The sequence below is a fragment of the Corythoichthys intestinalis genome, chromosome 17 (genome assembly GCF_030265065.1).
Source record: "Corythoichthys intestinalis isolate RoL2023-P3 chromosome 17, ASM3026506v1, whole genome shotgun sequence".
In the NCBI taxonomy this organism is placed as follows: Eukaryota; Metazoa; Chordata; class Actinopteri; order Syngnathiformes; family Syngnathidae; genus Corythoichthys; species Corythoichthys intestinalis.
The window spans coordinates 13,900,851-13,923,114 of record NC_080411.1 but is presented as its reverse complement, the minus strand read 5'-3'; the positions used below and the strand labels follow the sequence as shown (position 1 = coordinate 13,923,114).

The 22,264-nt window shown below is 39.6% G+C and overlaps 1 protein-coding gene across 3 annotated transcripts in view; it reads right to left on the bottom strand.

The window, feature by feature from the left end:
- Positions 1–8,583: 8,583 nt before the first annotated feature.
- Positions 8,584–22,264, bottom strand: part of LOC130905845 (kinesin-like protein KIF2A) — a 34,642-nt gene continuing 20,961 nt past the window's right edge. For 2 of the 3 annotated variants that reach the window (XM_057819572.1, XM_057819573.1), the window contains exons 12-21: positions 21,643–21,734; positions 19,858–20,000; positions 19,550–19,754; positions 19,375–19,485; positions 17,814–17,881; positions 17,660–17,737; positions 13,294–13,438; positions 13,119–13,220; positions 11,551–11,686; positions 9,147–11,472 (exon numbers count right to left, since the gene is read on the bottom strand). In XM_057819572.1, the coding sequence (XP_057675555.1) occupies positions 11,387–11,472; positions 11,551–11,686; positions 13,119–13,220; positions 13,294–13,438; positions 17,660–17,737; positions 17,814–17,881; positions 19,375–19,485; positions 19,550–19,754; positions 19,858–20,000; positions 21,643–21,734 (1,166 nt within the window). In that variant the 3' untranslated portion in view covers positions 9,147–11,386. Of the gene's footprint in view, positions 9,000–9,146; positions 11,473–11,550; positions 11,687–13,118; positions 13,221–13,293; positions 13,439–17,659; positions 17,738–17,813; positions 17,882–19,374; positions 19,486–19,549; positions 19,755–19,857; positions 20,001–21,642; positions 21,735–22,264 lie in introns of those variants that run through there. The other variant, XR_009061157.1, reaches the window with a different exon arrangement.

Genomic DNA, 22,264 nt, shown 5'->3' with positions numbered 1-22,264 from the left:
TCTCCCACTTGAAAATATTAGAGAGGCCGGTAATTGTCAACATGGGTAAACCTCAACCATGAGAGACAGAATGTGGGGGGGGGGGGAAAGAAAATCACATTGTTTGATTTTTAAAGAATTTATTTGCAAATCATGGTGGAAAATAAGTATTTGGTCAATACCAAAAGTTCATCTCAATACTTTGTTATGTACCCTTTGTTGGCAATAACGGAGGCCAAACGTTTTCTGTAATTCTTCACAAGCTTTTCACACACTGTTGCTGGTATTTGGCCCATTCCTCCATGCAGATCTCCTCTAGAGCAGTGATGTTTTGGGGCTGTCGTTGGGCAACACGGACTTTCAACTCCCTCCGCAGATTTTCTATGGGGTTGAGATCTGGAGACTTTGGCTAGGCCACTCCAGGACCTTGAAATGCTTCTTACGAAGCCACTCCTTTCTTGCCCTGGCTGTGTGTTTGGGATCATTGTCGTGCTGAAAGACCCAGCCACGTCTCATCTTCAATGCCCTTGCTGATGGAAGGAGATTTTCACTCATAATCTCCCGATACATGGCCCCATTCATTCTTTCCTTTACACGGATCAGTCGTCCAGGTCCCTTTGCAGAAAAACAGCCCCAAAGCATGATGTTTCCACCCCCATGCTTCACAGTGGGTATGGTGTTCTTTGGATGCAATTCAGTATTCTTTCTCCTCCAAACACGAGAACCTGTGTTTCTACCAAAAAGTTCTATTTTGGTTTCATCTGACCATAACACATTCTCCCAGTCCTCTTCTGGATCATCCAAATGCTCTCTAGCGAACCGCAGACGGGCCTGGAAGTGTACTTTCTTCAGCAGGGGGACACGTCTGGCAGTGCAGGATTTGAGTCCCTGGCGGCGCATTGTGTTACTGATAGTAGCCTTTGTTACTGTGGTCCCAGCTCTCTGTAGGTCATTCAGTAGGTCCCCCCGTGTGGTTCTGGGATTTTTGCTCACTGTTCTTGTTAACATTTTGACGCCACGGGGTGAGATCTTGCATGGAGCCAAGATCGAAGGAGATTATCAGTGGTCTTGTATGTCTTCCAGTTTCTAATAATTGCTCCCACAGTTGATTTCTTTACACCAAGCGTTTTACCTATTCCAGATTCAGTCTTCCCAGCCTGGTGCAGGTCTACAGTTTTGTCTCCGGTGTCCTTCGACAGCTCTTTCGTCTTGGCCATAGTGGAGTTTGGAGTGTGACTGACTGAGGTTGTGGACAGGTGTCTTTTATACCGATAATGAGTTAAAACAGGTGCCATAAATACAGGTAACGAGTGGAGCCTCGTTAGAAGAAGTTAGACCTCTTTGACAGCCAGAAATCTTAATCTCAAAATACTTATTTTCCACTCTAATTTGGAAATAAATTCTTTAAAAATGAAACAATGCGATTTTGTTTTTTCCACATTGTCTCATGGTTGAGGTTTACCCATGTTGACAATTACAGGCCTCTCTAGTCTTTTCAAGTAGGAGAACTTGCACAATTGGTGGTTGACTAAATACTTATTTGCCCCACTGTATGTCACTAACTAAATTTATGTCCATCTCGGATCTTTTACATCCATTCAAAGTGAAATAATTTTCCGGATGTCACAAAATGACACCTTTCATAAGCATTCATTAATGCTAGAGATGCACGATAATATCGGTCACCGATAATTATCGGCCGATAATGGCAATTATGACGTCACACCGATAATCCAGATAAAGCGAAATTCAACCGATAATGCAATCCGATAATTATATACTTGATTTAGCCTCCAAATGTGCGCAATGAACAGTTTTGTCCAATTCTGCTAGTTCTAAGGAGGTGTTTTTGCAGTGTAGTAATGTGATATATGTTAGGAATGGCTTACTTTTAAAGGCATTTTTGTGCAACTTGGGTGTTTACTCTCTAAGTAGTTGCTGCCAAAAGCTTACCATTACACAACGTCATTGCCATTGTTTAGTTGTTGGAATTTACTACTTGTTCACATTTGATGTGGAAAAAATAGCACTAAATTACATTTTTGCACAGTAACATTTGATCTTTGTATACTTTAAAATTTTACATACATATTTGAATAGAATTATCGCCGTGATATTATCGGTTATCGGGTGGAAGGGGCAGGAAATTATCGGTTATCGATATCGGTTGAAAAATGTATTATCGTGCATCACTAATTAATGCTCATGGCAGTGTCACGTGATAATGATGATGGTTTTATGACAGTCTTAAGGCGCCACTGTCAAAGTGTTACCAAATACCATAACTAGCAATTAAGGAACAGAATTAACTGGAACAGTAACTGAAGAAATAATTAGCACAGAACATGAATTTTAATTGTTATTTACATCTGCATTGTAGCAATGCATGCTAGAAGGCATGTTGGATGGCAACCTTGTTCACAGCAGGTGAGGTGGCAGCGGAGGTTGAATGTCTCCTTCAAGGGAGCAGTGATGGCCAAATGAAGCTATGAAGCTTTGAACCACTTTGCTGCAAAGCTTCATGGTAGTACGTTTGGTCTTATAAATATCAAATAAATTGTTACCGATTATCTTGTCTTATCTTGTGTAAATATCCCATAATACAGTGAGGACAGCTGTGGTTCATCAATGAACAAATGCTGTTTTCATGTCAAATTTGGCTAATACTCAGGTGTGCCTTATTGTCCGAAAATTGCGGTAAATTAGAGACACCTTGTATCATTAAATCTGTACAAATTTGATGTCACACAATGACCAAAAAAAAAAAAAAAAAAAAACGAATTCATTACGTTATAATTTAGCCTAGGAATGTCAGGCACCTCTAATTTTTGGCCCACCCAGGCAAAATGGATTGGACGTCCGGCACCGTCAATGGCACGGAAATATGAGCATTCCATAGACTTCATAATGATATTGCCAGACCACGGGGCCTATTAATAGGGGGCCTACCTCCGTCAAAGCTGACCGAGTGGAAACACTGACAAAGAGCTTTTTCCGTTGAAAATTCTTGTGAATAAATGCTTAAATCCCTGATTTCTTTATAGATATGGACATAAAACAGTCTTGATTTTTTTGTTAAAAGAGCAAAGAACAAAGCAGCTAGCTGTTAGCATTTACCATTTACGTAAATATGTCGAATGTGCTGCTAGTCTTTAAGCCACTGTAGCGCTGCCTTATCCCCACAAAGACCTTTTTACATTGAAAATTCTTGTGAATAAACGCTTAAATCCCTGTATTTTCCGAAATTTCCATGTTCGCGGTGAATCAGTAACAGGCACACTTTTGCAAAATAGACGTTTATTGATTAGAAAATGCAGAAATGAGATTTATTGATTACAATCCCACAAGAGCAAGCAACAAGTACCAAAAACAAGCATAACAAGGGTAACGATGATGCTAGATTGAGTTTGTCAATCCCAGAATCCCCGCGCTACCGTTACAGCACAACCAAATGTCCCTTAGCAATGAAAATCGCTTACCGTGACAAATGAGCGGGAGCCAACGCTCCAGTAAAGCAGCGAAGGAACAAAGCCAGGCGATCCGTACGTGAAGTCCGCCAGCGGGTCACGTACGGATCGCCTGGTTTTGTTCCTCGGCCGGAGTGTTTTGGCTCCCGCTCATTTGTCACGGTAAGCAATTTTCATTGCGAAAGGGACATTTTGTTTTGCTGTAATGGTAACGCGAGGATTCTGGGGTTGACAAACTCAAATCTAGCATCATCGTTGACATTTTTTATGCTTGTTTGTGATACTTGTTTGCTTGCTCTTGTGGGATTGTAATCAATAAATCTTATTTATTTTGCATTTTCTAATCAATAAACATTGTTTATTTTGCAAAAGTGCGCCTGTTACTGATTCACCGCGAACCTGGAAATTTCGGAAAACACCCTGAATTCTTTATAGATATGAACATAAAGCGGTCTCGATTTTGAATTAAAAGCCAAAAAAAAAAAAAAAAAAACGGGAAGTTAGCATTTATTTTACGTAAATATTGCAAATTATGACGCCAATGCCGTAGCGGTAATTTTTTTTAACGCTTCAAAATGCATACATGGCACGAAAAATATAATAATTACCTTGAATCCTCGAAAAAAAATCACTCCTGAGACAATCCTTCCTGTTTGTGTGCGGTACAGTTTTCGTACTTTTTCAACCTAAATCCGGCATCGGATCGCTGAATGTGTTGAATAACCGCGACCGACTGTGAATAACTGAAGTGGACTGTGGGACGGCGCCCTACTTGAAGGCGTGGCGCAGTGTCTGTGGATTGTGTCCCGTCAAAATCATTATGAAGTCTATGGAGCATTCACAGCCGGTTCTCCCAGTTTAAGTGAGTTCGAGGTCAATTGTTGCCAATGGAAGCCAAAGTGTTAATTTTGGGGCACTTCCTTGTTATTTTAGGTTACTTGCGTGTCACTTCTTGTACATTTTGGGGCATTCCGGGGTCACGTCCTGTACAGTGGGGAGAACAAGTATTTGATACACTGCCAATGGGCCATTGGCAGTGTATCAAATACTTGTTCTCCCCACTGTACATTTTGGATCATTTCCTGTTGATTTTAGGGCATTTTTTGGACAACTTCCTGTTTATTAGTCACTGCCTGTTAATTCTGGGGCATTTTCAGGGTACTTCCTGTTGATTTTTGGTCTGTTACTGTTGATTTTAGGGCATTTCTAGGCCACTCACTGTTGATTTTGGGGATTTTTTGAGTCACATTCTTGTTCACTCATTGCCTGCCATTGACAGCGCTAGACTTAACATTAGCCCACGTGTTGAATTCAATTTTGGGGGACCATAACTGAGAAAAATAACTCATGTCCATAAAATACGTTAAAAAAAACACTATTACAATTTGACTAAATATTATTAGCAGGTTAGTTGTCCCCTAAGATAAGAGTAATTGATGGACAATTGGATGGCAGTCATAGATTTGCTGTAGCACATATTGGGCCATTCATAAATAATAATAAAAAAATAGTTCAACCCCAGGAAGTTTTTGTTTTCTTTAATGTTGTTATCACAGATGAAAGTGAACGATTGAGGACAGCGACCCTTACAGGTCATGGATGCAGTGCGAGCTTGGAGCACAACAATGCATCGATGTAAACAGCCACTGAACTTGTTGTTCTTGTGGACACTAAAATTAAGGTCCTACTCCTCCGTCATTCGTCAGTTAATCGCCTTGAAATTTGGTAGCTATGTAGCATGGGCCAGTATCAATCCATCCTCGGAGTTTGAATTTTTGTAACAGGGCTAATTAATTAATTATGGACTAATACTTAAGAGTTAGCCAGTAGATGGCGTGCTGTGCACATAGACTTATGGTCTTGCCTGTAGGAGTTATTTTTAAGGCCGTGACTTATGATTGTTTAATTAAACGACACACAGAATAAATAATAAATAAAACACAGTAGACCCGGAATACGCTGCGACAGAAAAGAATGCTAGCGCCGTTTAGCCGTTTTCAACGAACACTCACAGGACATTTATGTAGATGAAGGCTCTGTCCTATGTTTGATGCCATTACAGAAGAACAGTTTAAGGCTATCCATAGGAGTTTTGACAGATTTAAAGAGGACGGATGGCCACAATGTGCTACAACAAAGTAGCTATGCTAGCGCTGATAGCCGTTAGCCCTGAGTTAATCACATAGACTGTCAAGTCATCAAAATAGCCTACCATGGGGATTTTTAAGACAGCTCTGTCTGCTACAATTGTAGAGATCCAGGTAAAGTGGATTTTATTTTTCTTCTGTTTCAAAGCAGTCACTTGTTTTTTCAATTTAGATTTTTTAAATTTCAGACTGAAAAACGCGAATGAGATTTGTAGTGTGTGGTTTCCTCTGCAGGTCAAGGACACACTTGACGTTTGGATGTTAATTTGGTTTAATAAATATTAGTGTTGCACCAAAACCATTTTTTCTTGCTTCCTATACCTTGCTGTTTGGTATCAGTCGATGCTGATATCAGGTTTTTTAAAAGGGTTTCTTTTTTTTTTTTAATATTAAATGACTGCATATTAAGTTCACAGTCAACGCCATTGTACCACATTTGTACGTGAGCTTAGCTCACATGCTAATCACTATTGCTAGGAGACTACACCGATTTGCAAGCCTAGTTTACCCTGTTTTACCTCCTTCTAGCAAAGCTAACATCTTTATAGATGCTCATCTCAGTGTCAGTGTTCATAAAATCCTGACTGGCATTACTGTTTGACATGGACATTTATCCACAATTTAAAGTTTACTAAAAACTCTTCTTGGGTCAAAACACCACAGGACAATCATTTTCCATCGTTTTCTTCTTTGGTATTTTTTCTTCGGCCATTTTGGGAAGGACAACCAATTTTTGGAAACTACAGTCCCTGACAAAAGTCTTGTCGCTTATCCATTTTGTAGAAACAATTGCTAATAACCTGACTTTTAATTATTCAATTGGTTTCAGAAATGGCTCATATGAAAGCTAAGACCCTCCCAAACAATTTTGAATGTACAAAAATATATTTGTTTCACTGAAAAAAGATTATCATTTAATGAAAACATAAAGGTCAAATTTTGGCAAGACAAAAGTTTTGTCGCCTACAGAAAGTAGTGTGAAAATTGAACAAAAAATGTACTTCAAATACAAAAATATGTTACATAACATAAGCAAATTAAGTAGTGGTGCTGTAAGATCCAAATTTAATATTTTGTATGACTTCCATGGGCTTGCATCCATGCGGTTCGGCAAGGATTCATACAATTTTTTGATGAAGTCATCAGGGACATCAAAGAAAGCAGTCTTGCATGCCTCCCAGAGTTCATCAACATTCTTGGGTTTCGTCTTCCATGCTTCCACTTTCATCCTACCCCTGTCTGGTGACTGGGCTGGCCAGTCCTGCAAGATCTTGATTGAAGTATGCGATGGAGCACCATCTTGCTGCTGAATTTGTCCCTTTTAATGGTTAGGAATGTAAGAGGCAGCTAAAATTTGTTGATATTTCAGACTATTTACGTTGCCTTCCACCCTGCAGATCTCTCGCACACCCCCATACTGGATGTAACCCAAGACCATAATTTTGCCACCACCAAACTTCACTGTTTTCAGAGTGAATCTCAGATCCATGCGGGCTGCAGTAGGTCTCCTGCAATATTTGCGGCGACTGTGGTGTAATTCAATCGAAGATTCATCTGAAAAATCCAGCTTTTGCCACAAAACAGTGAAGTTTGACAGTTCACACTCTATACATCATCACTGATTGAGAGTGCCTCGGTGCTTTTATGATAACGTGTTTACCATCGGGCGTCCAACGCAGTTTGGGAAGTTCCATAGCCGCCGTAAATCTGCTATGGCAGTGGTGTCCAAACTATTCCACATAGGGCCGCAGTGGGTGCGGGTTTTTGTTCAAACCCATCATGAGGAAAACCTTTCACCAATCTGGTGTCAAACAAGTGTAATCAGTTGATTGCAGTCAGGTGCTGCTTGCTTTAGCACAAACTTTATTGGTTAAACTGTCTGTGCTCGATTGGTAGGAACAAAAACCAGGACCCACAGCGGCCCTTGAGGACAGGTTTGGACACCCATGCGCTATGGATTCCAACTAGCTGGTTGTAGGACATGGCAAAAAAATCGGGCAGGAGGGCTGTCCACAATGCTTTGCAGACCTCGGACAAAACACTGGACACAGTGCTTGACGCCAGTTTAAAGCTAACAGCCACAGCTTGCTGGTTTCCACCCGAGGCTAGAACTCTCTGTGCGCCATCAAAAGTCGGACAGACCGCCTTGAAACAGTCTTCTGCGTCACCTGTGGCTCAACATTTGTATGATCAACATTTATTCAATTTTGATGAGGTGAATAGCCACATTCAAGCGTCCCATCTTGCATTGTTTATTTTTTTTTTTTTTTCCTCAATTAAACTGGAGGAAGTCGACAAGCGTGCCCCAAAACCATACAAACACAACACCACACCCCTCTAGTGGCTTGGCAGTGAATTACAGACCAACGTAACATAAATAGTCTGAAATATCAACAAATCTTAGCTGCCTCTTACATTCCTAACCATAAAAAGGGAAAAATTCTGCAGCAGGACGGTGCTCCATCGCATACTTCAATCTCTACCTCAAAGTTCCTCAAGGCAAAGAAGATCAAGATCCTCCAGGACTGGCCAGCCCAGTCACCAGACATGAACATCATTGAGCATGTGTGGGGTAGGATGAAAGAGGAAGCATGGAAGACGAAACCCAAGAATGTTGATGAACTCTGGGAGGCATCAAAGACTGCTTTCTTTGATGTTCCTGATGACTTCATCAATAAATTGTATGAATCTTTGCCTAACCGCATGGATGCAGTCATTCAAGCACATGGAAGTCATACAAAATATTAAGTTTGGATCTCACAGCACCACTACTTAATTCGCTTATGTTATTTAACATATTTTTGTATTTGAAGTACATTTTTTGTTCAATTTTCACACTACTTTCTGTAGGCGACAAAACTTTTGTCTTGCCAAAATTTGACCTTTATGTTTTCATTAAATGATAAATCTTTTTTCAGTGAAACAAATATATTTTTGTACATTCAAAATCGTTTGGGAGGGTCTTAGCTTTCATATGAGCCATTTCTGAAACCAATTGAATAATTAAAAGTCAGGTTATTAGCAATTGTTTCTACAAAATGGATAAGCGACAAGAGTATCGGTGCAACGCTAATAATTGCATTTCAATCAAGTATTTCTGTGTCACATCTCTGTGTAAATATACCATATTCAAAAATGGACATATGTGGCTTTTAGTCAGGTGCGGTGTATTTATATGTGGATTTCTTTCTTAAAGGGAACCTCGGACTTAAAGACTTGTCGGCTTTAATAAGCCACAATTGTACTCTTTTACTAAAATATATTATTAGAAACACATAAAATATTGCCATTGATTCAAAAATCTATAATGTTCAGTACATGTTGTGACCTACGACGGGCGCTATGTTTTAAGCACGCAATGGATGCTCTGGGTGATAACGTAGATCAGGGGTCAGCAACCCTGGTCCTCGAGTGCCACTATCCAGCTTGTTTTCCATCTCTCCCTCCTTTGACACACCTGAATCAAATGATCAGCTCATCAGCAAGCTCTGCAGGAGCCTGATAACGATCATGATTATTTGATCCAGGTGTGTTAAAGGAGGGAGGCATGGAAAACAAGCTGGATAGTGGCACTCGAGGACCAGGGTTGCTGACCCCTGACGTAGATTGTCACCGTCATTCGACGAATACTACCGAGTTACTGCAATTCCTTTTAAGCGGCGAGACGTCCAACACATGCGCTCATTGGTTAAAAGCGGTGAGTACTTACTATTTGTGTTTTTATTGAGTTTTTTATTAGTTTTTCATTCCCTCAAAATACTTTTTGCATGTGTTTCCCTCTCGTACTTTTAAGCATTGCGTTTTCTTGTTGTAGCTTTAAAGCAGATTGTTGATCTGTTGACCTTATTTGATATTACCACGTTTAAAGTGCCTGTGACATGATGAAAAATAGTCTTAAATAGCATTATTATGTGAATTAAAATCTTTTTGAGACGATTCGACTATATACAACAATTTGGCAAAGCGTAGATGACGAGAAATTAGTCTTTTAATCTGCCGTTTAGCCCTGCCTGTCATTACAGCACTATAGCACCTCCAAGTGGGTGATGACGTTGGCAGAGTAACGATTTCAGCTTATTGAGGATGCAGCCCATTGAGGGGGTAGATTCACAAAGAGGAAAATGCAACAGAGAGCAGCAAAATGATTGTTTTAATCTCTCTACTCCAATATATTTTACAAGATATTCTTTTCATTGAAGTATTTTTCCCCAATTTCTAAATAAATGGTATGGTCATGGCAAATAACAGTCTTGTGCTATATAAAATATTAAAAATGCATTTATTCAGTACGACCGGGCAAAATGACTACATAATGGTCAAAACTGCCGACTTCTTAAACCTCCCGAACGGTATTTTATGCCACCAGAGAGATTCCAGCTTTTGTCATTTCTCTGCCCCGGCTTCGAAGACGGAGGAAAGCGCGTAAATAAAACAGGAAGCTTGACAGCTAGGCGACATGCTAACCTGAACTGAGCGGCTTTTCCGAGTCTTTTCCTCGCCTTTCAAAAACTAAAAATCATACAATACTACCCCGACTCATGTCACACATGCAAGCCACCTCCTTATTAAAACGTATGCCTTGATACCAGTATTTGACATAACATAAAACACGTAGCTTACTCACTTAGTCATCCGTTCAGTGGTTGCTCCATTGTCATAATTGTTCTGCCAATTATTCGTGGTGAAAAGTATCTTTTAGAAATCCAAAAAGCCTCACACCACTCTCTCTGGTGTAGCAACAAAAGCCTGCAGCACATTGGGCTGGCGTGACGTGAAAAATAAATTAATCCGCAAAATCAGCTTAATCCGCAGTCCTTCTGCATACGATACTAAGGGCTGTATTGTGAAGATGGTTAGTCCGCTAATGTCACATTCGCCTTCTACCTCAACCTGAGACAGTGGCCAGAAGTAATCATTTTCGTAGCACGGGATTCAAAAAATTGAATAAATATATCGATCGCTGCCACACACATCCAAGCGGTCCATTTCATTCAGGAGCATAAAATACCGCGTGTAATATGAAATTTTAAAAAATTTGTGTCACAGGCACTTTAAGTATTTTCTTAAGGCATCTTTAGTATGTTCTGTCTATATACATCTTAACAAAACAAGCTGAAAGCGCACGGTAATACTTTGGGTTTCAAATTTGCCTCTTGTAGCACGTTTCGACGGTGTACGACATTTTGGCAGAACAGTGTTTTTCCTACTCTCTTCTCGTCTCATCCCATCTTTCCTGTTAATTTTGCTTTTGCTGCTCGTTTTGTGAAATATCGACAGCACTATCATGCTCATTAATGTTCCTCTCGGGTTCGAATTGAAAGGGTTGAACAGAAGATATGCTTATGTCGCTAGAGTCATACTCTAGAAACCCGGCAGCGTAAGCATGTGACGTCAACAACAATGGCTACCTACCAGTTACACTAATTTTACAAATTGTGTAAAAGCGAAAACATCAAGAGGGGTTTCAATATCAGATTATTTTAGCTCATAATAACGATTATCTTTTAAGAACTACAAGTCTTTCTATCCGTGGATCCCTTTAAATTTTGAGAAATTTGGGCTCTGTGGCTTATAGTGTGAAAATTATGTCAATAATAAGGCTCAAACGTCACATCGTTGCATCATTCAATCATAAATGATAAAATGTTAAGTACCAACCAGACTGCAATATGAAGGATGGTCTGCAAGGGGTGATAATGACGATGATAGTGATGATGAAGTATATACTGTACAGCAGAGACGAAACACTAAAGATGAGCTGTTGCCTCTCGTTCAGAAAATTTCAATGTGTATCTAAAGTGCACGAGGCCTCCTGGGGGTGATTTGCTGGCTAGCTTGTTCCTCCTCCTGCAGCGCACAGCGGAACGACTTGACTTTATCTGGGAAGAGAAGAAAAACCTCAGAGCTAGCCCACAAAAAAAAAAAAAAAAAAACATTTCTTCTAATGTTTTTTTTACCTCTCAGCTCGGTGAGGATGTCAATCTTCTGCTCTAGGATTTGCTCCAGCTGCGTTGCGTACGACTCCACGTCGTAATCTACTTCCTCCGTCATCTCCAGCAGAACCTTCTCGTCCTCCAGGCAACGGATGGATTCCTGGGATTGGACACATTGCGATAGGAAAGTGTCATTTCAAATCGGTTTATTCCTTTAAATCAAGCTTCTTGAAGCAATGAAGCTTTGCAGCCAACTGGTTTGCACATTGTTCAACGTTCCATGGTCGTTTATTTGCTCTATGGCGCTATCAAGTGGTCTTCTTTCAGAAAACGATATGAATGTGCTTGCATTACTGTATGAAGAAAAGGCAACAAGCGCTATAAGGATCAATTGTTATTGATTTTTATTTAAGAAATAATAAAACAATTTGGCTGTAAACATTTTTTTGAGAAAAGTATTTCAGCTTAAGATAATATTCTTTTACAGCTCAGAATCCACAACATGTGCGATGGCAGGCGATCGCCATTGCATGTTATGGCCGCTTTGAACTATCCTCAGTACAAACTATCGAACCACTTTCTGAAGCAGCCATATGGTCCATTCAGCTTCATTACATCATCATTTCCATGTTTTGGCCTAATGACGGGCGCCTCGAGCCATGCTTTTTCAAAACGCCCCTCCTATAACTCTATAACCAGGGGTGCACATAAGTGGTCCACATGCGCGCATGCGTACTGGACGTAGACAAACGCGCGGGCACTCAACGGATTCCATACGCTTTTGCGTACCGATGGCTGACCACTGTATTTGAGGCGGACACGAGAAAATCACTTCTCAAAATGTCAAAGAGGCAGGCCCCACTGAGTACCGGTAATTATTTCCGTGTTCCCCCACCCCCGTCAAAAGACAGACAGACGAGAGAGACGTCACCGGAGCTACCGAAAAAAAGGACATTTGCTGAAAAGTGGCAGCAGGAGGTAGGTACCATGGCTAGAAGCAAATGATGCTTGCACAGAAATGTGGTACAAAATTTGCCGTGAGAATTCCAATGTCGCTAATAAAAGCAGCGCATTTTATGTAGTAGGGTCAAAGAATTTCAGCCATCCAAACTTTGAAAAGCACGAAAAAAACAGAGCATGTGGCACTTAAGCAAACTATCGATGTCAGACAGCACCCCACTCGCCCTGCACAGCGCTATGCACTGACAAACGTGTTTTTGCTCGCATTTCACAAAGCTAAACATGTACGTTCAATGAGCTCTTATGAGGAGGAGGGCATCCCACTTTTACAAAGGCTTGGAGTTAATGTGGAGGCCGCATAATGCCCTTTATTTTGAATTGGTGCTTTTATGTTTATTTCTTTACATTTCACTTCGAAGTAATGGCAATTTTGTTGTGCCAGTTGATGTTAATCGAGCATTAATTGTTAATATAATTAATTAAAGGTAATTGGCTCTAAGTAAAGCTTGTCATAATTTTATCGCATCAGGCGGGTCGGCTCTCAAGCTCAATGAGGACCAAGTCACATCTCCAGGTCCTCCTCTGAGAACCTGGGCAAAAAAATTATGTGCACCCCTGTCTATAACCCTTACCTGGAAGACAGCTCTGTGGTCCTCCAGAACCTGCTCCTCCATCTCAACCAGCTGCGACACGGCCTCGTGGAAGGTGAAGAGTTGCGGGGAGACCTCCTCCTCCTGCCGATGAGCGTGTTGATGGTTAAGCGGACGCCAGGCGTGACCGAAGCCCCGCCGCGCGCCGCCGTGTTACGTTTTGTTCGCAGAGCAGCTTGAGGTCGTCTCTCTGCGGGGAGCTGCCAACGCCCCACTGGGCCTCCAGGACGTCCAGCTGGTTTACGTGTCCATCCGCCAGAAGGTCCGTAGCAGCTGCCGGCTCCGTCGACAGCTCCTTCGCACTGTTGGACGGATATTTAATTCGTTCAGTGCCATGATTTTGACTTGTTTTTTCACACTAATTCCTTTTTAGAGTGAATCTGGTTTTGTGTGTCAATGTCAATGAGATGGAACTCAAGCAGGGAGACGGGAAACAACAGTATAGAAAACAGCAAGGTGGAAGAACAACGAGATAGGAGAGGAAGAATCTGGATGATCACAAGACAGGAACCAGTGAAAGAAAATAGGAGGCTGCCACGATTAATCGAGAAGTAATCGATTATCAAATTAGTCAGCAACTACCGTATTGGCCCGAATATAAGACGGCCCTGATTATAAGATGACCCCCTCTTTTTCAACACCAAATTAATTTTATACAGAAAATAATTACAGTACATCCGAAAAAAATGATTATAACAATATATTTGAGAGAAAAAGCATGTTATTTTGCCTCATTCAAATCTTAATATCTGAACATTTAAATATGTAAACTTAACCATCAAAGTGAAGTCTAACTGTAACTGTAGTCTTGAAACAAATCTGAATAAGGAAAAACATTGCAATAAAATAATGCCAACTGGTTAAACTTGAGATATCTGAGCTCTGTCATGACAGAACATCGCTTCAATGATATCTGGCGCCATCTAGCGTCGTGAATGGGTATAATGTCTAGACCGCGAATATAAGACGACCCCCTCTTTTTCAATCTTATTTCAATGCAAAAAACACCGTCTTATATTCGGGCCAATACGGTATTTTGAGAGTTGTTTCATCTCTAGGATTCTAAGTCAAAATGGATTGACGTCTATCGCCGTCAGTGGCTGCTAAAGAGTTAACAGCAAATATTTTCCTATTTATTTAATTATGTCTGTAGTGCTGAAACGATGAACCGATTAACTCGAGTCATTAGAAAAAAAAGTTTCGAAACAAATTTTGCTGCTTCGAGGATTTGCTTGATTAGAGTGGAGTTGTAATGGTTTGTTTTGAAAAAGTTGGCAATTAGCTTTATTGATTTTGGTGGATAGACTGCCTTCTAGTGGCAACATAAGTTTTTGTTTGCGCTAATATGATTGATTATGCATTTGTTATTTAGTTTACATGTATATTTGAATTTCTTTTTTATTGGGATATCTGTTTGAACAATTTGTTAAGAGCTTTGTTAAAAAAAACAAAAAAACAACAACAACAAAAAACTTCAGCATTCTATAGCATTTAAACTAGTGGACTTTTGCTACGCAAGTTAGCCAATTATTCTTTTGTTGTACTTCGAGCCGGATTTAGTTATCTTTTCTAATACCGTTTGAGGCTAAGCTCAGGTATTTTAATTTAAACGCATTTACTGCTCCTGGGAAATTTTGAAGAAACACTCAAGTATTTTATTTTGTATTCACATTTAATGTTCTTTTGAAAGTGCGATCTTGGCAAGTAAAAAATAAATGTCATTGCAAGCATATGTAACGGGTACACGAAAGTCCATGTGGAGTGTGGAAACCTCCCTGCCGATTCCTTCATGTAAGGACGCTAGTGGCTGTGCCGTTGGCTCGAGCTTATTGGTGCAGTGGTTACCGATCTTGCCTGCCGTGTGGAAACGTCATGGCGCGCGGGTTCCCTTTGTTTTACATCTCCTAAAATACATTCTGCAGCACATTAAATGTTTGTAATCCGATTACTGAATTATTTGAACTAACCAATCGATAGATTAGTCAATTACGTAAAGAGAGTGATCCCTCCCTACTTCACGCTTCAAACTTTGTGCCCTGTGGATTTTTTTCAATTTAATAAACAAATAAATACAGCTGAGCGGTCCTGAGACGATCGCGTAGTCTCCCTCTTCCTCCCTCTCCCAGCTCTTTGTAGGTCAGGCACTACACTGGAGTTGCTCAGTAAAGTCAACGATGATTGACAGATGTTTGCGTTTGATCTTGCCAGAGGCGCGAACTTCTAAGCGCCACATGTGTCAACACTTTTTAACTTGTTAAACAGTTGCTGTGGCAACTCATTGTGTTTAAGTGAGCATCTTGAGCAGATTTGAGTGGACTCACTCAATGAATGATTTAATAATGCCAAGCATTTTTCTACTTTTCTTGTTTAAAAATAATTTCGTGGGACAGTAACAATTAAAAATTATCTTAATTATTACATTTGAAGTGCTTAAACACCATTTATTAATATATATATAATAATATATATATAATTTTATATATATATTATATATAATATATATATATTAGGGCTGTCAAAATTATCGCGTTAACGCGCGGTAATTAATTTTTTTAATTAATCACGTTAAAATATTTGACGCAATTAACGCACATGTCCTGCTCAGACAGTATTCTGCCTTTTGGTAAGTTTTACAGCAAGCCTTTTTGTGCTGTCTAACAGCGAACTCTTGTGGTCGCTTTGCGACATGGTTTATTTTTTTCTTGCCAGTTCAATATGGCTGCACGACGTCTCGGGCTGACGCCTACGTTGTAATGTTGTGCTTATATGATTCTTGGACAAGATTTGTCCGTAAGTATGGTTGTTGTAAAGAATGTACATATTATGTTAGTAAGCGAAATGTTCTATTTTTTGTATGAGACGCTTTTTGTTTATGTTTAGTGAACCTGTATAGCGTGCTAAGCTAACGTTGTTGCTAATGCAATACTTGTGTACTTTTTTTTTTTTGTAGTTTTATGACGGTCTAAAGAGGACAATGGTTTGAGGCTATTTTATTAATAAATCAGATGAAAAAGGAAGAAGTCTGATTATTAAGGCGTCGTTCACTAGCTGTTTAGCTTTGGAAAAAGTAGACGCTTCGGAGTGAGGACAGCATAGACAGATTTAAATGACAGTAGAGTTAAATGCCCACTACAGTCATTAATGTACCAAATGTTGAATGTTATAATATGTAATATTGTAATATGTAATATTAATAATAATAATGTAATATATATCCATCTTGTGTCTTATTTTTCCATTCCAACAATTTATTTTACAGAATATATATATAATTTACAGAAAAATATGGCATATTTTATAGATGGTTTGAATTGCGATTAATTACGATTAATTAATTTTGAAGCTGTAATTAACTCGATGAAAAATTTTAATCCTTTGACAGCCCTAATATATATATATATATATATATATATATATATATATATATATATATATATATATATATATATATATATATAAAATTTTAATTATTAAATTTATTTGGATCATGGAAGCTTCCACTTGGGGAAAATATATACATACAGTATAACCTGTATATACATAATATAATAAAAATATACAGTGCTGTGCAAAAGTTTTAGGCAGGTGTCCTGGCTAAAACTTTTGCACAGTACTGTATATATATATGTACACATGGTAAATGGAGGGTACTTATATAGCGCTTTATCTACATTGTTACAATGCCCAAAGCGCTTTACAGTAGCACACATTTACCCTTTCAAGCACACATTCACACACCAAGTTAGGGTTCATTGCCTTGCCCAAGGGCACTTTGGCAGTGGGCAGTCATAGCCGGGAATTGAACCGCTGACCCTTCGGTCACAGGACAACTCAAGCTACCAACTTTGGGGAAAAAAGTGAAAAAACATGTCTCATATGTATCTCTTTCCAATGTTAAATCTGAATAAATACATTGAACACACAAAAAAAAAAAATTTGCGGCGGGTTCTGGTCCCCATTAACCGTGAAAAACTAGGGATGACTTTAGTCGATAGCTGCAGCCCCATTTGTTTGTATAGTTTATTTGTTTTCCATTTATTTACATGAAAAGCATAAAAGTAGAACACAGATGATCATTTTGTTCTTATTTTTCAAATTTTAATTTAAAACACTAAATACATAAGACAACGGAAAAAAAATCCTCACACTTTTTTTATTGCTAAACTGTTTTTTTTAATGAAAACAATTTATTAATTATTAATTAAATAAAAAAAATCCATTTAAATGTGATTAATGTTTCCAATTATAATGATCTTTGAAAAATTAAAAAAAAAAAAAAAAAAACATTAAATAATCCTTGGTCTCTGTAATACAGTAGCGTGATTTATACATGAACCAATGAGTCGATTAATCGCAAAAATAACCTGTGATTAGTCGACTATCAAAATAGAAACGGCAAGATGAAATTAGAAAGAGAGACATGATGGGAAATGGTATAAAATGGCGCTGGACAAAGGATACAAAAAAATAGGAAGCTGATGGGACTAGAAGCATAAGGATAGAAGCAGAATCGGTGGTCATACTCGTAAGTCGGAGAAAGGTCGGTGCGAGCACTCTGCGAGAAGGGAATGTCGGAGGGGCTGATCCCGAATTCCTTCACTCTGGAAGCAAAGCACACACGTGTAAGAGTTATGAAACATGCCATCCCGTCTGTGACCTGGTCGACACGTTGCTCACCTGTTGGCGTATCGGAGCGTGTTTAACGTGTTTTCACAGGACGCCATTCCGGGCGAGATGGTGGCGATCTGCGGAAGAAAAAGCCCGGGTGTGGTGCGGGAAGTCGCTCGGTGAAAGAAACATTTGACAGTACGAAACATTGTGTGCTGCTAAATTGTCTTACTGGTCAACAGGGACGCTTAGGTTAATTGACTACTAATCGACTATCAAATTAATTGACTATTTTGATAGTCAATTACCGTATTTTTCGGATTATAAACCACTACTTTTTTCTCTCCAGTTGTACAATGACCTTTTACAAAAAATTGGTTTGTTTATGGATTTTTTTTTACTGAAGAGCTTCATATTTTCTTGTTAATCCTGATGTCTCTAACCACTAGGGGGCGTCTTCCATTTTGTCAACGGTCTTCAGTTGTGAATACATGCCGTATTCAATTCTCTAAACTCACCCTTAGCGAGTTAGCTCCATAGGCTCTGTGAGAAAAATGCTGACTTGTTGTCAACAGAAAATTCTTGCTGTCGCGACAGAAGAGCCATTTAGATCTAACCATGGATAATTAGATGGATTTTAAAAGGATGGCTATCCAATTTTTGCCATGACGTAGCGCTCAACTAGCACCGATATAGCTCGCTAAAGAACTTTTTCAAAACTTCAATTTTTTTTTACAGATGAATAGGACTCCATCTGATGCTATATGCCGCTACACAACAACAATTTTAAAAGGATGCACATCCACCATTTGCTACGAAAAGATGACACGATGCTAGCGTTCATTAGCCATTTTCAACCGGCACTCGGAGTACTTTATTCCCCAGGATGTTACTATCTAATGCCTGATCCCATTACAGAAGAGCAGTTTAAGACTAACCCTGCTTGTTTTGAATTTGTTTTAATTTTAAAAAGACATTACACTAAGGGTTAGCGCTAGCAATTAGCTCTGGGCCTGAGTATATCAGAAGCTACTTCCACTTCAAGCTTAGAATGCTAGGTAAAATGGATTATAATATATTTGATATCTTTTGGAAATTTAGTTATCTGTTTCAACAGTTAGGTTATTCTTTTTTTGTAAGGTTTGAGAGAATATGAACTGGCTCCCCAAGTGACAGGACACTGCATTTGAATGGCGTTGACGTGTGTTTAGTTTGTTAAGATGTCTTTGATCAATCAAATATTTCTATGTAACATATTAAGGTCTGTATTCAGGTGTTTTTTTTTTCTTAAACTTTGTGAAATTTGAGTAGTTAGCTTATAGTCAGATGCGCTTTATAGTCCGGTAATTACGCTATTGACTATCCAAATGGCGGCACGGTGACTGAGCGGTTAGCACGTTCGCCTCACGGTTCTGAGATCAAGGGTTCAGAATTTCCTGTTTGTATTGGCTGGCAACCAATTCCGGGTATATCTTGACTACTACACATAGCTGTAATACGCTCAAGCACCCCGTGACCCTCGCGAGGATGAGCGTAATGCAAGATGAAGGAATAAATGACTATCCAAATAATCGTTTGTGGTAGCCATGTTAGTTAAAGGGTAGACTTTGCGAGACGCGACGGTTCTTACCATGCAAGTCCGAGAGTTCTCTCCAATGAAGGAATCCCTCAGCACCTGAGTTAACTTGCTGGCCCGGAAGGGAGTGTGCGGTTTGTTCCGACCCAGAGCTCGGATGCACTCCTGCCCAGCGACAGTGACGCGGTCGAGCTTTTATTCTGTTTCTGGCAAGTTTTTCGGCGATTACCTTCAAGGCCAGCAGGCTCTTGTTGATCTCCGCTCCTTCCAGGCGCGTCTGGCGGTCGGCGCTAGACGTGTCGGCGCCCCGCTCGTTGCCCGCCAGGTCGATGAGAGAGAACTTCCCGTGCATCTTGCCACGGCGCCGCAAGATGATCTGGAAGACTGCATGGCTGCGCGACGAGTGGGCGTTAGCCGAGGTTTGACCGGAGGTCCTGAGGGATACGAGATAAACCCGTGAGTTAGCCTGTTTCAGGCTAACGGAAGGGCAGTGTTTGCCACTTTTCTGGTGGGGTTCCATATTGAACAGTCTCCCACCTGCAACTGTTTCCCACTTCGATGAGCTTGAGAACGTCTTCCGTGCCTTTCACCTCCCGCTCTTGAAGACCCACCACCTGCACCTGCTGTTTGCCATCCTCCAACACACGTAACTTGGCTTTGCGGTTCAGCAGGTCGAACACCTTTTGCGGTTTAGAGGAAACAGGGAATATGCATTTCTTTCAACTCATGGGTGATTGAAGTTAAGCTCATCTATGTCTTTGAAGATTTTAGGGATATAGTCATGAAAACCTGTAATTGTTCATTTTTAGTAGAAAGATGGTTGTGTCTTTTAGTTGTTACCAAAATAGTATTTTGTATGTTTTTTAATTGATTTTGGAATCGTAAACTCATGACTGCTATGCGTCCATGAAAAGCTTTGTTTTGACCTCAACGCAACATCTTAAATATTAGGGGTGTAACGGTACACAAAAATCTCGGTTCGGTACGTACCTCGGTTTTCAGGTCATGGTTCGGTTCATTTTCGGTACAGTAAGAAAACAAAATGCAAAATATAAATGTGCTAGTTGTTTATTACACACCTTTGTGCTTTCAACAATAGGAACATTAGCCTATACAAAGCTAGAATTCTGCTCAAAAAGTAGCGGGTATTTTAAGATAATCCAACAACAATTTGCCCTTCAGACCCCACGTATTGGTCAGCTTTCACTACCTTTCTGAAAGAAAGAAGAAAAAAGAAGTTAGTGCGAAAGAGAAAAGCAATCCCAATGAAAAAGACTTTAACATGTATTCTACAAATGAAATGCCTCAATGAATCATTTTTTTTTTTCTTATGAACGGTTTTCAAAAGCTTTATTGGTGGATTTTCATGGACAAGTTAAAGCGCCACACAGAAATGAATAAATTTAATTGTGTAAGCAGGATCTGTGTATTATTATTTAATTACATGTGTTTTAGCTCATTTCAGTTTATTTCATTTAAATGGGCTATTATTTATTTTATTATGTGTTTATATTTTACAAATGTGATGTAGTGGTCCTTTATATTGTATATTTTATGTTGTATAACTTTAGTTCCTATTTGAATATTAGTTTCTACTTGTTTTGTTGTGGTATGAGGGGTTTTGTATTGAACACGGGGCCGTGCTGGTTATTATTATAGCAGAGAAGACAGCAGTAAATCCACAAAGACAAGTCAACTGTGCCCCGATCTACCACTCAAGAGATCTGATGGACTCAAAAAGTGGCTTACGATTGCATATTAATTTGAAAATCGACCGGTTCCACCGTATTTTTACACGAGTGACTTCCGCTCTGTCCAATTCTTGTTACCGGTAGTAGTATTGACGCACGAGGGTCGCGTCTCACGTCAAATAATAAACTCTGCGTGCGTCGTGTTGAGCCGCTTCTGGGACGCGTCTAACACGCGGCCGCACTGCGACTGGTGTGCATTGGCTGACTGATTTTAATGCCCACGTTTCACTGCATTCTCGCGGCGGCCATGTTATCGCCCTGTTGATGTTTCTGGGTTATACTGTCATACCGTGTTGATCCTCATTATAGTAGAGAAAACGGAGTAATTATAATCTACACAAAGCAACTGTAACTCGATTGACTCACAGCCTCAAAAAGTAAGGGTTACATTACGTCAGAAACACGTTCGGTACGCCTCCGTTCCGAACCGAGCGCCACGTACCGAAGCGGTTCAATACAAATACATGTACCGTTACACCCTTATTAAATATACAATCAATTTTATCAAAACATGTTTAAAACTGTCATTCATATTTAGTACGACTAACTTGATAATCAATTAGCTACTTGCCTTCCCGCTGTAGATCTCAAAAAAGGTAGCAAAGACTTGTAAGTCCAACTTCTTGTAGACTGGCTTTTTGAGCATGAGAAAGACGTCTCTAGCTGCAACAACAACAAAAATGAGAGGTCAAAAAAAAAAAGAATTGGCAAAAGAAACATTCGAATTTGACTTTATAAGTATACCAAGTTATAAAAAAAAAAAAAAAGGTACAAAGTCCACCATGATTTGATTTTATCTTAAGGCCTCTGATCGATTTAAAGCAACACAAGGTAACTTTTCTACCTTTATAAAATATTTTCATAACATTTGTGATAATATGTTGACTGATAACTGGTTGAATGACACCTCTTTTATATCTTGATGGGGTCTGTATCGTTTTCCTGGCACTAACTAACTTTGAGGAGACCCCTGCCACACAAAAAAAATACAAATGTGCTGACAGCTTCACAGCATACGTCACTTCTCCCTTTCCCCATTCATTATAAAGACGGAAGTCGATGCGAACGCTTTCGCGCGAATTCTGCAAAGATGGCAGAGCAACAAAAGAGACAAAAGGTTTTGTCTGAGGAGGAAAAAAAGGCAGGCTACCAGGATATACAGAATAAACATTGGCCCGGCTTTCACTCGCTGG